Consider the following 13,861-nt stretch of genomic DNA (forward strand, 5'->3'; position numbering starts at 1 on the left):
CGAGAAGGCCCTTTGCCTGGTTCCCTGTAACTTGGCTTCTTGCAGCGAGGGAACCGCCAGAAGGCCCTCGGAGCTGGACCTTCTGGGGGCAGAGGAACAATTATTGCTCTGAAGGCATCCATATTTCAGGGTGTGCAGACGGTGTTTATGGCGGTACCCACAGAAACTAGCCCATGCCTATGTGTGGCAGCCATTGCTCATTATGGCACGTATGTTCTGCCTTTTTTCTCCAGGTAGGTAACCTCCCCACCTCCCCATTTAACCCTCCCCCCATAACCCTGCAAGGTAGGTTAGACTGAGAGCACGTGACCGGCCCCCAAGGTGAGTTTCATGGCCAAGTGGGGAGATCTGAACCCTGGTCTCTCCCGGGGCCTTGTAACCCAACACCCTAATACGTGCTGCACCACCTCTGGCTTTGGGGAATGTTTTTCCTGCACAAACACGTCGCGCACACAGATGGGCCCAAGGAGAGTCTTGCGGGAAGGGAGGCACAATTCTGCTCTGTTTAGATTAGGATCCTCCCATTTGATGGATGTTTAAAGGTAAAAGGTAAAGGGACCCCTGACTGTTAGGTCCAGTTGCGGACGACTCTGGGGTTGCGGCACTCATCTCGCTTTACTGGCTGAGGGAGCCGGTGTACAGCTTGGTCATGTGGCCAGCAGGACTAAGCTGCTTCTGGAGAACCAGAGCAGCGCACGGAAACGCCGTTTCCCTTCCCGCCGGAGTGGTACCTATTTATCTACTTGCACTTTGAGGTGCTTTTGAACTGCTAGGTTGGCAGGAGCAGGGACCGAGCAACGGGAGCTCACCCTGTCGCGGGGATTCGAACCCCCGACCTTCTGATCGGCAAGCCCTAGGCTCTGTGTTTTAACCCACAGCGCCATCTGTGTCCCTTAACAATCTCACTGTATACAAGTGACAAAGTATTTCAATTTCAGTTAATTTCAATTTCTTATTACCCTTTGATGGATGTTTAGGTGCATTTTAATGAACAGAGTGAAATATTATGAGTCATTGCAAGAATGAGATATGTGTGTGTGTCTAGCTTATTTTTTAGTTGTCATCTTGTAACTACTGTTTTATACATTATAAATGCCTTTTTGATTTGTGAACCAGCTAATATGACATATGCTGTAATTGGTACGTTCAGCTTATTTTTTAGCTGCCGGTTTGCAAACAGTGTTTTATAGTTCACAATGGTTTGACTGATGATTCCTTAATTGCACTGTGTGATTTATACTGTTCCGTTATTGTCATTTATTGTTTGCAAGCTGCTTCGGGGTTCGTTTGATTGGAAAGCAGCACAGAATTCCAATAATGCAACTGGTAAATCGAGCCCATTGCTCACTGCACCACTCGGGAAAAGCTGACCTGATCTCAGCACCAGCGGCTCCAGCACCTGCTTCCCGTTGACGTAGGTCTCAGCACCTTCGCACGGCTCCAGGGTGACGACCACTGGAAGAGGGAGGAGGGGGAGGCAAAGGTCAGGGCACACTTTCCCGGAAAGGGTGGGCTGGGTGGTGGTGGTAAGGAAGCAAGCAGCACCCGCTACCACCCTCTCTACCCCCCCCCCACTCAAGGACCCAGGCCTTCTTGGGTTGCTTTGCTAGGGGGAAAAGACCCCACTGGGATGTGAGATCGGAAAAAACAGGAGAACCTATTCCAATGGCCTCCCTGATTCTATAACTCACCCCCAGGGGCCCCTACCCTATAAAATAAGCGTTGCTCAGAAGAGCGGCTTGCATGACCCACTAAGGAAGATAAAATTCGAAAGCGTGACATTCGAAAGCACACATATTCAAAAGCCAATTGGGAGGAACTTTCTGACAGTAAGAGGCAGGGGTATAGGTCTCCTCCGCTGGGAGGTTTCTGAGCAGATGAAGAAGAAGAGGAGTTTGGATTTGATATCCCGCTTTATCACTACCCTAAGGAGTCTCAAAGTGGCTCACAATCTCCTTTCCCTTCCTCCCCCACAACAAACACTCTGTGAGGTGAGTGGGGCTGAGAGACTTCAAAGAAGTGTGACTGGCCCAAGGTCACCCAGCAGCTGCAGGTGGAGGAGCGGAGACGCGAACCCGGTTCCCCAGATTACGAGTCCACCGCTCTTAACCACTACACCATGCTGGCAGATGATGTCAGGCTGTCAGCTGGGATTCCTGCACTGCATGGGGCTGGGCTAGATGACCCCTGGGGGTCCCTGCCAACTCTACAATTCCATGGTTATTACTCTTTGTTCTCGTTTCGTATTGCTAACTGCCCTGTGGTCGTTGGCTGAGGGTTGGCCTACACAGTTCATAATTTTATAATAGTGAAGATGATTCTATAAAACTACTACATGGAATCATCTAATCCTTTCCCCTGCAATGCAGGAATCTCAACTAAAGCATCTGAGATGGACTGCTTTACCTCTGCTCAGAAACCTCCAGGGAAGGAGAGTCCACAACTTCCCCAGGGAGTCCCTTCCACAGCCAAACAGCTCTTACTTGTCAGGAAGTGTTTACTTACTTTCTTTCTCTTATGTGGTTTCCTAAACTCACTTTGCCCAGGGATACTAGCTTCTCAAAGTCTGGTAGCCGTTTACACCTCCAGTGGCCCCCACCCCCCACCACTCTCTTGCCCCTTAGCGCTGCTTCCCACCATTAAGTACTCCTGCTTTGGGAATCACTGACGTACAGCATGAGAGACTGAGAGGGTGGGAGGCAGCTCAGGCCCCAGAGTCAGCGGACCCACACACTGACACCTCCCCGCACCCCTGCCAGGACCCACAGACACCCCAGTACCTGTTGGCATGTGGCCCCACGGCGAGGCCCCCCTGCTCCACGCAAGCACAAAAGAAATGGGAGAGGAGGAGGAGGAGTTATTACAGAAAAGGAACTCGAGATCCCAAAGGGAGGCGGCCCTCCAACTTCTCGAAGGTGCCTGTGCTCCTTAAACCACCCGGCTCACCTTCTCCAGACTCGTTGGTGACGCTGCAGAAGACGCAATGCTGCTCTCTGATGAACTGGCCCGTCAGTTTGATGTCCACGTTCTGCTGGCCAACTCTGCAGGGGGAGAAGGAAGGGTTCCCGGAGAGAGGGAGAAAGGGAGAGAGATGGAGATGTTTTTTGTTGTGAGCTGCCCTGGGCTGTTCGTACGAATACAGCTTTAATTAATTAGTAATATGAATAAGGATCAGCTCAGAAGGACCCCTTTCACCTCTCCGTCCCACAAAACCGCCACAGCCCTGAGGGTCTCACCGGGTGATGCCGTCCTTGATGTGGTAGAGGAGGCATTCGGACATCAGCGGATCCTCGTTCAGATTCACAAGGTGTGGAGTCTGTGTTAAGACAAAAGGCAGGCAGAGATCAACGGAAGCCCTCCTTCACACGGCCATACGCCCTGCCCTCCACGGTCGGTGCTGAATAGTTTGTTTAAATGTTAGGGTTCATTATTGTTTCCCTTGAAAAGCCAGGGTGCATATCCTGACCTAGTTTTTACAGCTGTGTAGCAGGTCTGATAAGTCGCTGTAGTTAGCTGTGTCAGCAATTGTGAATATAATGGGCAGTATGTACCTTACTCTGCCCTGGTGGACAGACGGGTGACGATTATAGACACTATGTAAGATGTATGTTTGGGAAGTTGTTATTAAACCTTGCAAAGATATCTTTGCGTCTCTTCAGTGTTTCCATCTGTGTGGTCCACTCTGCACGCACTCTGTGACATGTTTCAATGCCCAATAGTCGGAGGCAGCAATTATTATTATTATTATTATTATTATTATTATTATTATTATTATTTATACCCCTCCCATCTGGCTGAGTTTCCCCAGCCACTCTGGGCGGCTCCCAATCGAGTGTTAAAAACAGGGCTGCCTTCAGGTGTCTTTTAAAAATAAGATAGCTGCTTATTTCCTTGACATCTGCTGGGAGGGCATTCCACAGGGCGGGTGCCACTACCAAGAAGGCCCTCTGCCTGGTTCCCTTTAACTTCACTTCTCTTAGGGAGGGAACCGCCAGAAGCCCCTCAGCACTGGACCTCAGTGTCCAGGCAGAACGATGGGGGTGGAGACACTCCTTCAGGCCTACTGGGCCTTTGAGGCCCTTTAGGGCTTTCAAGGTCAGCACCAACACTTTGAATTGTGCTCGGAAACGTACTGGGAGCCAATGTAGGTCTTTCAGGACCGGTGTTATATGGTCTCGGTGGCCGCTCCCAGTCAGCAGTCCAGCTGCCGCTTTCTGGATTAGTTGTAGTTTCCAGGTCACCTTCAAAGGTAGCCCCACGTAGAGCGCATGGCAGTAGTCCAAGCTTGAGATAACCAGAGCATGCGCCACTCTGGTGAGACAGTCTGCGGGCAGGTAGGGTCTCATCCTGCGTATCAGATGGAGCTGGTAGACAGCTGCCCTGGATACAGAACGTGCGCCTCCATGGACAGCTGTGAGTCCAGAATGACTCCCAGGCTGCGCACCTGGTCCTTCAGGGGCACAGTGACCCCATTCAGGACCAGGGAGTCATTCAGGGCCAGGAGCAATGCTTCTGAACTCCAGTTGCTGGAAACTGCAGGAGGGAAGACTTGCTCTTGTGCTCGGATCCTGTTTGTGGGTTCCCCATTGGGGCATCTGGTTGGCCACTGTGAGGACAGGATGCTGGACTGGACGGGCCCCTGTGGGCCTGATCCAGCTGGGCTCTTATGTCAGGAGGAGGCCAGGAGGGAGAAAGAACAGTGGTGCTGCCCCCTTGTGGGCAGAACAAAAGGGTGCATTTTCACACCAGTGGCTTTTAAAAACCACTGCCCAGACCAGAGCCGCCTGCTGCAAATGCATCAGCTGGGAGAAACTGGCACCACCTTGTGGCCATTGCCTGCAAACACACACACACACACACAGAAGATACTAAGCTGGTCAGCAAACCCTCCCACAGGCTGATTTCACAGAAGCATAAAAGTGGACGGGGTCCTGAGGATCCCCCAGTCCAATGCAGGAATACGCAGCTGTCCCTATCTCTGAAATTACGGCACCCGTCTGTCTCGAGACACAATGGAGTGCACCTCCAGGGGTGAAGTCAAACTGCTGGAGAATCACAGCGCCTGCTGTGGCTGCAGAGATTGGGATCTCATGACGGTTGCTTGCCATGTTGCTTTTGCTGTGTTAGCAGCACCCAAGTGACCCCCCCCCTAGGGTGCAGGCCTGGGCAGTATATGTGGGGGTCCAGGGCTGCTCAAACAACAAGGCCTCGCTCTCGGCCTCGTTGAGGGGGTCCGAAGGAAAGCAGAGCAAGACGCTGAGCACAAATTTGGCTGCAGGAATTGCTAGAAGGAGGCGTACAAGGCACCATCCAACCGCCTTAGGGACTCCGTTCAGGATTAATAAATAATAATAATAATAATAATAATAATAATAATAATAATAATAATAATTTATTATTTGTACCCCGCCCATCTGGCTGGGTTTCCCCAGCCACTCTGGGCGGCTTCCATAGAAACAAAAAAAAACCACTAAAATATCATACATCAGATGTCTTCTGAATGTCAGGTAGTTGTTTATCGTTTTGACATCTGATGGGAGGGCATTCCACAGGGCGGGCGCCACTACCGAGAAGGCCCTCTGCCTGGTTCCCTGTAGCTTTGCTTCTCGCAATGAGGGAACCACCAGAAGGCCCTCAGAGCTGGACCTCAGTGTCCGGGCAGAACGATGGGGGTGGAGACGCTCCTTCAGGTATACTGGGCCTTTGAGGCCATTTAGGGCTTTCACGGTCAGCACCAACACTTTGAATTGTGCTCGGAAACATACTGGGAGCCAATGTAGGTCTTTCAAGACCGGTGTTATGTGGTCTCGGTGGCCGCCCCCAGTGACCAGTCTAGCTGCCGCATTCTGGATTAGCTGTAGTTTCCGAGTCACCTTCAAAGGTAGCCCCACGTAGAGCGCATTGCAGTAGTCCAAGCGGGAGATAACTAGAGCATGCACCACTCTGGCCAGACAGTCCGTGGGCAGGTAGGGTCTCAGCCTGCGTACCAGGTGGAGTTGGTAGACAGCTGCCCTGGATACAGAATTGACCTGCGCCTCCATGGACAGCTGTGAGTCCAAAATGACTCCCAGGCTACGCACCTGGTCCTTCAGGGGCACAGTTGCCCCATTCAGGACCAGGGAGTCCTCCACACCTGCCCGCCTCCTGTCCCCCCAAAACAGTACTTCTGTCTTGTCAGGATTCAACTTCAATCCATTAGCCGCCATCCATCCTCCAACCGCCTCCAGGCACTCATTGTGGAATGTTTGCTCCTGAGATGGTTTCAACAGGGCTCAGATTCCATGGGTAGGCAAACTAAGGCCCAGGGGCCGGATCCGGCCCAATTGCCTTCTAAATCCAGCCCACAGACGGTCCGGGAATCAGCATGTTTTTACATGAGTAGAATGTGTGCTTTTATTTAAAATGCACCTCTGGGTTATTTGTGGGGCAGAGGAATCCGTTCATTTCCCCCCCAAAAAATCCAGTCCGGCCCCCCCACAAGGTCTGAGGGACAGTGGACCAGCCCCCTGCTGAAAAAGTTTGCTGACCCCTGGCTCAGGCAATAGAAAAAGACTCCCCCCACCCCAGCTCCATCCCAGGAGACCCTTGGAAGCTTTTGCTTAAATGGGGCAAGACTGAGCCCCCTCTGCTGGCTTTGGCAAGTCGCAGGCCTCCCCCCACCAGCCGTGCCCAGTGAAGCCTACGGACGCCTGTCACTGCAACACCAAGGCTTACCTTCTTGGGGGAAAAGACCCCCACAGTGCCCCCATCCTCCCGGAGAGCCACACCCATCTCTGCCAGGAGAGCCTCTCTGCAGGGAGAAAAGGGAGACAGACAGGCAGGTTTCAGATGGGGACGGGTTCAACATTTCAGCAGTTCTCAAAGGGGCAGGGCTGCCCTGTGTGTGTGTCTGGTTGTGCGAGAATCAAAGGAATGAACCAATAAAGGTTGGAAGATTCGGGACGCGTGAAAGGAAGTCCTCCTTTATGCAGCATGTAGTTGAACTTTGGAACTCCCTGCCACAGGAGACAGGGATGGCCACCAAAATGGATGGCTTGAAAAGAGGACGGAACAAATTGATGGAGGAGGAGGAGGGCTATTTGTCATGGTGGCTCTGGAGGCAGCGATGCTCCTGAACACCAGTTCCTGGAAACCGCAGGAACGGAAAGTTGCTCTTGCGCTCGGATCCTGCCCGCAGGCTTCCCACTGGCGTCTGCTTGGCCACTGTGAGAATGCTGGAGTGCATGGGCCATTGGCCTGATCCAGCAACCAGGCTCTTATGGCCTTTCAGAACCTCCAGGTCCAGAGGCAGTCTATCTCGGTAGTTTGGCTCATGTCACTTTTTGGCTTTGCATGATTCATCCGCTGACGCTCAAAGTGCTTCCATTCCCCGTTTTCACAGCCAGAAAGGGCTTGAAGAATTATTTCATGCTAATATCTGTGGGTGGCATTCAACTCAAGCTTTTTCTCATTAAAAAATAAGCAACGTGACTAAGTTGTATCAATGGATTTCAATGTGTCTACTCGCTGAGTCCGTGGCGGTATAGTGGTGACGTTGTTGGACTAGGACCTGGGAGAGGACCGGGGTTCAAATCCTCCGACTTGGCCATTAAGCTCACTGGACGGTGACTTTGGGTGCCAGTCACTGTTTTCTCTCAGCTTAACCTTCCTCGCAGGTTGATATTTGGGGGATTAAATGAGAAGGAAGGGAAGAAGAAGAAGAAGAAGAAGAAGAAGAAGAAGAAGAAGAAGAAGAAGAAGAAGAAGAAGAAGAAAAAGAAGAAGAAGAGCAGCAGCAGCAGCAGCAGTTTGGATTTGATATCCCGCCTTTCACTCCCCTTCAGGAGTCTCAAAGCGGCTCACATTCTCCTTTCCCTTCCTCCCCCACAACAAACACTCTGTGAGGTGAGTGAGGCTGAGAGACTTCAGAGAAGTGTGACTGGCCCAAGGTCACCCAGCAACTGCATGTGGAGGAGAGGGGAATTGAACCCGGTTCACCAGATTACGAGTCCAGGCCACTTTGTGCTCCTTGGAGAAAGAAGGAGGGGCGTAAACACTACAGATCAAATCAATGATAAAACAAAACTCAGCTAAACACCACCTTGTCTGCCTACAACAGCCTTGCCCAACCTGGCGCCCTCCAGGTGTTTGGAACTATAACTCCTTCCCACCCCAGCCAGTATATTTGCACTCCCCACATTCCTTGAGGGAAAGAGACTACACGCTGCTCAGATACAAGCGAGCATTCTTGCTTGGGGAGGGGGGGATTTGCAAGGGAGACCCCCATGCCAGAGGGGCTTATCCCACTCACCGCTCCATCCGGATGGCCTCTGTTTTCCGCAGCTTTTCCTCCCACGTCTCGTTGAGCTCCGCGATGATCTTTTCCGTCTCCTACGAGGACAGGGAAGCAACTCAGGGCACAGGCGAGGAAAGCCGCTCTGTTTACCACCATTCCCCGCCCAACTACTCCCTACGGCCCGTTATAAGCGAGTGCCTGCGGCGCAGAAAAGACGAGGCCGCAGGTCGTAGTGAGAGAGAGTTTCTGCCGCGAGTGACGCTGAATTGGAGAAGCTCGAAACGGCAGGATGTGGGGAAATGGCTAAAGGCTTGAAGATGTGCTAGTCTGATGGGACACAAGTGGGAATGAGGACCCTCAGCTCAGGACCACCTAGAAAGACAGCCCAAGCCTTTGGTGAGAGGACGGAGGGTGACCGAGATAATTGAGGGTCTGGAAACCAAGCCTTGGGAAGAACAGTTGAGGCAACTGGGTCACTTGACGGGTTTGTGTGTGTGTGTGTGTCAGGGGTTGGAGGAAGAGCAATAATAATAATGATAATTATTATTATTATTTATACCCCGCCCATCTGGCTGGGTTTCTCCAGCCACTCTGGGTGGCTTCCAACCGAATATTAAAAACAATACAGCATCAAACATTCAAAACTTCCCTAAACAGGGCCACCTTCAGTTGTCTTTTAAAAGTAAAATAGTTGTTTATCGCCTTGACATCTGGTGCGAGGGCGTTCCACAGGGCAGGTGCCACTACCGAGAAGGCCCTCTGCCTGGTTCCCTGTAAGCTCACTTCAAGACGCGCTACCCCCTCTCCAGCTTTCCCAAGCCTGGGGCTTTTCCCTGGGGCAGGCTAGTTAGATGCAAGTCCCCCTTTCCGAGTGGTTTGGAGATAAGCGCCTGCCCCCCAATCTCACCTGGAGCCTCTCCATGGCCTCTTCTGTGCAAATCATCTCCTCCTCCATGTCGGGGTACGACTCAGACTCCCCATTGAGGGGCAGGGGCTCCAGGAGGAGGGAGGAGTCCTCACTTGGGGCAAAGGGCGAGATGGGGAGGCCCAGTCCACCCCCCGGGTCATCCGGTTTGGCACCTGCAGAGTGGGAAAAACACCACCATCAGGCACACAGGAAGCCAGCCATTGCACCCTCTTCCTCCTTCCTTCCTTAGCTGCAATTGCGGCACTGCAGGGGGTTGGGCTGGATGACCCTTGGGGGGCCCGTCCAACTCTGCTGCTCTATTATTTCAATCTGTCAGAGAAGGAGGAGCAGAAATTGCTTAAGAGAATAAGAAGAGTCTGCTGGATCAGGCCGAAAGGGGGCCCCATCTACTCCTGCATCCTGTTCTCTCTGTGGCCAGCCAGGGGCCTGTTATGGGATGCAGGCAGAAGAGTCGCTCTCCCCTCCTGGGGTTTCCAGCATCTGGCAATGGGATGCACGGCTGCCTCCAAATGTGGAGGCAGAACTTAGCCACTGTGGCTAGTAGCTTCTCTACCCCAGAATCCTAGGTGTGTCACCTGAAATTATCTGCAGGACTTGGGAGTTTGCAAGCTGTTCTCAAGGCTGCAACATCAGCCTCATTCCTTTTTCCTCATCCCTCCCCCACACCCTTTCCTTGTGTAACGTCTACCCTGATGGAAGAATACCGGGGAACTTGCCCTGGCTTCTTGCCAAGGGACCCCTGACCATTAGGTCCAGTCGTGGCCGACTCTGGGGTTGCGGCGCTCATCTCGCTTTATTGTCCGAGGGAGCCGGCGTACAGCTTCCGGGTCATGTGGCCAGCATGGCTAAGCCGCTTCTGGCCAACCACAGCAGTGCACGGAAATGCCGTTTACCTTCCCGCTGGAGTGGTGCCTATTTATCTACTTGCACTTTGATGTGTTTTCGAACTGCCAGGTTGGCAGGAGCACGGAACGAACAACGAGAGCTCACCCCGTCACGGGGATTCGAACCGCCAACCTTCTGATTGGCAAGCCCTAGGCTCTGTGGTTTAACCCACAGCGCACCCGCGTCCCTTGCCTTTATGGCAGGAGCTAAATCCCCAGCACTCAGACTTCACCCCTTCCCTCCCTTCCTCTGGGGCACTCTCCTGCCCCCTTACCCGCGAAGGTGGTGGCCGAGAGCCCCTGGGCAGAGAGGAGGTCTCGGAGCCTGGCCACTTCCTCTTTGAGCTCCCGGATGAGGCGGGCGTTGGGATCTTCGTTGATGACGGCGTTGCAGCGAATCTGCTTGGTGCGGTCGGCATAACTGGATGGGGGGGGGAAGTCGGGGGGTTTATTTATTTATTGCATTTATCTCCTACCTTTTTCTCCGAGGAGTTCAAAGTGGTGTACAGCTCTTCTCCACCACCCCCTACAATTCTATGATTCTTTGATGGGAAGACGAGCGTGTAAGAGAGAGAAACAGCAAGGGAATATCTGGGCTGCTGTGGTCTTTGACCCCCAAATGGAGGGGAAACTCTCTGGCTACACCAGGAAGGAGGTGGGCAGTGGGAACAGAATGGGACAAGAGCTCCCCGCCCCCCCACCCCAATTTATCTGCTTCTTCAGCTCACCGGAGGGTGCTCAGTGTCTCTTCATAGTTGATGTCAGCCGGGCTGAGGGCAGCGATCATGGCTGTGCGGGAATTGCCCCCTGAGAAATAATAAAAAGGAGGGGAGAGAAGGTCAATGGAGGGGAGAAGGGTGGGCTGGAAGTGCTTCTACTTCCTAGTTTATCCCCCCACCCTTTGTGTAATGGGTTTGAGTTGCTCGTGCGTAAACTGCCGCCGTTCTAGGCTTAATTGCCTTGGTTAAACCGTTCTGACTGCACAGCCCATCTCAGCGTGGCTGCCTCAGTCGCTGGCAGAATCTGTCTGTAGGCGTTTCTTAAACCTTTTCCAGCATAGAAGCTGTCTGACTCCCAGTCGCCTCCTCCTCTCACTGCGCGGGATTCTTCTGCGCAGGGAGGGTGTGGGTAGTGGAGGACCTGTGCTCTCCTCACTGATGTCCAGAGAAGAATCCCGGAGCTCTCCCTCCGCTTCCCCCACTTGCCCCCCTTTATCCCTGGTGCTGTGCTGATTTCCTTCCCCCTCTACCAAGCTGCTTCTCCCCCTGGTGCTGGGACCTTCGCCTGCAGAATCCGGGAGCCTCCCCTTCACCTCTCGCTCTGATGTCAGTTCCCTGACACTTTGTGAAAGGCCAAGAAAGCAAATAGACCATATGCAAAGGCTCCTACATTTTTAGAAATCTGCAGGAAAAATGGCAGAGAACACGGAAACTTATTATCTCCAACCCTACAGGAGCAGCGTCCCCCCCCCCAGTTTATATCTATCCCTCTGTCTCATTTACATGCCACCTTTCCCTTCAAGGAGCTCAATTTGACCTGCACATGCTTCTCCCCACCTCCTCATTTAATGTCCACAACAGCCCTGCCAGGTGGGCTAGGCTGAGAGAAGACTGGTCGCAACTCAAGGTGACCCTCATGGCCGCCATGTGGGGGGAGGACGTGGACCCTGGTCTCTCTCAGATCCTAGTCCTGACCCTCTAACCCCTATTCACCACCACCGGCAACAGAGGCTCCCAAAACCAGGGAACCTTTTTCTCCTCCAATCTAGGGTCATAGATGGGAGGCTGGTTTTTTTATTTTAAAAGTTAAATCCATCCAGAATCATCTCTAGCTGCTTTCAAATTCCCTACACCTTCCGCCTCTTCCCCACACCTTGACTCACATCCCAACCCCAAACACTCACCCAAGTTCTCTTTCAGCAGCCACGTGAGCACCGAGTCACGATAGGGGATGAACTCGGACTTCTTTTTCTTGTTGTTTTGCTGGGGGGGGGGTCAAGAAGGAGGGAGGCAGTTGAAAAAAGGGGGGACGATTCCTCTCTTTGCCCTCCGCCCCATCCAATAACACCACCTGCCCCCTGTTTTTATTTATTTTGCATTATTATTAATAATAATCTTTAAAAAGGGAATAAATAAAAAGGGGAAATGTGTATCATAACACTTTATATGCAAATGACTTGTTGTTGTTTAGTCGTTTAGTCGTGTCCGATTCTTCATGACCCCCTGGACCAGAGCACGCCAGGCACTCCTGTCTTCCACTGCCTCCCACAGTTTGGTCAAAATGCAAATGACTACAATTCCATATAGGTGCTTCTCTAGTATACAGGTATACAGGTGTGATTATTATCCAGATTCATAGGTGGTTATTTATAACCTACTGGTTTTTTTAAATAAATGCATTCCAGGTATTGATTTTATTTATTTCGTAAAATTTAACACACCGTTTGATTTTGTATAATAAGAGCACTTTACAAAAAAAAAAAAAAGATCAATGAAACTGCCACTAGGAAAGCATTGCATCGGTGATTAAAGCCTTTGGAAGTTAAAATAAAAATGGGTTAAGCCTGGAACCCCAAAGAAGAAGGACCCCCCCCCTCGCTCACAAGAGGGTCACTCACCATCTCTGCCAGCGCGGAGATAACTTTGCCCAGCGTGGTCAGAGATTTGTTGATGTTGGCGCCTTCCTGAAAAAGTGGGTGGAAATAATTTACAGGATCTTAGAATTGTAGAGCTGCAATGAAGGAATCACAGCTAACTTGTTAGAATTAACTTCTCTGCCTGCCTGCCTGTGTCTTCCTGTCTCTTTCTCTCTCTCTCTCTCTCTCTCACACACACACACACTCCCCCTATGGCAGGCACACATTACCCCCATTGTCAGGGGAGTCTTACTCTAGCCAGCAGTTCCCAAACCTTTTAGGGAACTCCACTACCCTCCTGGTTCCATATACCCACCCCCAGTGCCACCTCCCCTACCCTATAAAAAAAGCATTATTCAGAACAGCGGTTTGCACGACAGACTGAGGAAAATAACCCTACAAAAGGCAAAGCAGTGACAGATAATTGCCCATATATTCAGAACCCAGTTAATACAACTTAGCTCAATTAATTCAGCAAACTTGACCTGGCGATGCCAGCTTTGCAAAGTCTGGTAGTCACGGGCCTCTTGCTTCTTAGCGTCCCCCCTAGATAATCCCACCGCCCACCCCAGGGAGGGAAACCACCCACTTTGGCAACCACTGCTGTAGGTTGCCAAGACGGCGGCTTATCGGCATGCGAGGCGGAGCGCTCACCTTTAGCCTCGTGCCCTTGGCTCCTGACGAATCCGCCCGCTCGCTCCCTGCCAGGTCCACCAGGCTGATTTTGCTGACCTGAAAAGAAAGGACCCAGATAGGAAAGAAAGAAAGAAGGAAGGAGAGGCTTTCCTCCCTTGTTCCGTGGTGCTGTAGGTACTTGAGATCAGGACCCCCTGTCTCCCTCCTTGTCCCAGATGCTGAATCAAAGGAGGAGACAACAGCAGAGAAACAGATATATTTTCTTCCCTTATAGATGTGGAGTCCCTCGGGAGGTTGTGGACCCTCTCTCATTTGATGATGATGATGATGACAATAATAATAATAATTTATTATTTGTACCCTGCCCATCTGGCTGGGTTTCCCCAGCCACTCTGGACGGCTTCCAACAAAGATTAAAAATACATTAAAATGTCACACATTCCCTGAACAAGGCTGCCTTCAGATGTCTTCTAAAAGTCAGGTAGTTGTTTATTTCCTTGACA

The 13,861-nt window shown here is 51.7% G+C and overlaps 1 protein-coding gene across 4 annotated transcripts in view; it reads right to left on the reverse strand.

The window, feature by feature from the left end:
• The window catches only part of KIF1C (kinesin family member 1C), a 52,281-nt gene that overhangs the window by 7,055 nt on the left and 31,365 nt on the right, over positions 1–13,861 (reverse strand). For all 4 annotated transcript variants that reach the window (XM_083472500.1, XM_083472503.1, XM_083472501.1 and 1 more), the window contains 11 exons: positions 13,377–13,454; positions 12,705–12,770; positions 11,991–12,069; positions 10,816–10,894; positions 10,363–10,508; positions 9,183–9,355; positions 8,291–8,370; positions 6,715–6,790; positions 3,237–3,316; positions 2,947–3,041; positions 1,372–1,455 (listed from right to left, as the gene is read on the reverse strand). In XM_083472500.1, the coding sequence (XP_083328626.1) occupies positions 1,372–1,455; positions 2,947–3,041; positions 3,237–3,316; positions 6,715–6,790; positions 8,291–8,370; positions 9,183–9,355; positions 10,363–10,508; positions 10,816–10,894; positions 11,991–12,069; positions 12,705–12,770; positions 13,377–13,454 (1,036 nt within the window). The remainder of the gene's footprint in view (positions 1–1,371; positions 1,456–2,946; positions 3,042–3,236; positions 3,317–6,714; positions 6,791–8,290; positions 8,371–9,182; positions 9,356–10,362; positions 10,509–10,815; positions 10,895–11,990; positions 12,070–12,704; positions 12,771–13,376; positions 13,455–13,861) is intronic.

This window comes from Podarcis liolepis (assembly GCF_965112155.1).
Source record: "Podarcis liolepis genome assembly, chromosome: 13".
NCBI classification, from domain to species: Eukaryota; Metazoa; Chordata; class Lepidosauria; order Squamata; family Lacertidae; genus Podarcis; species Podarcis liolepis.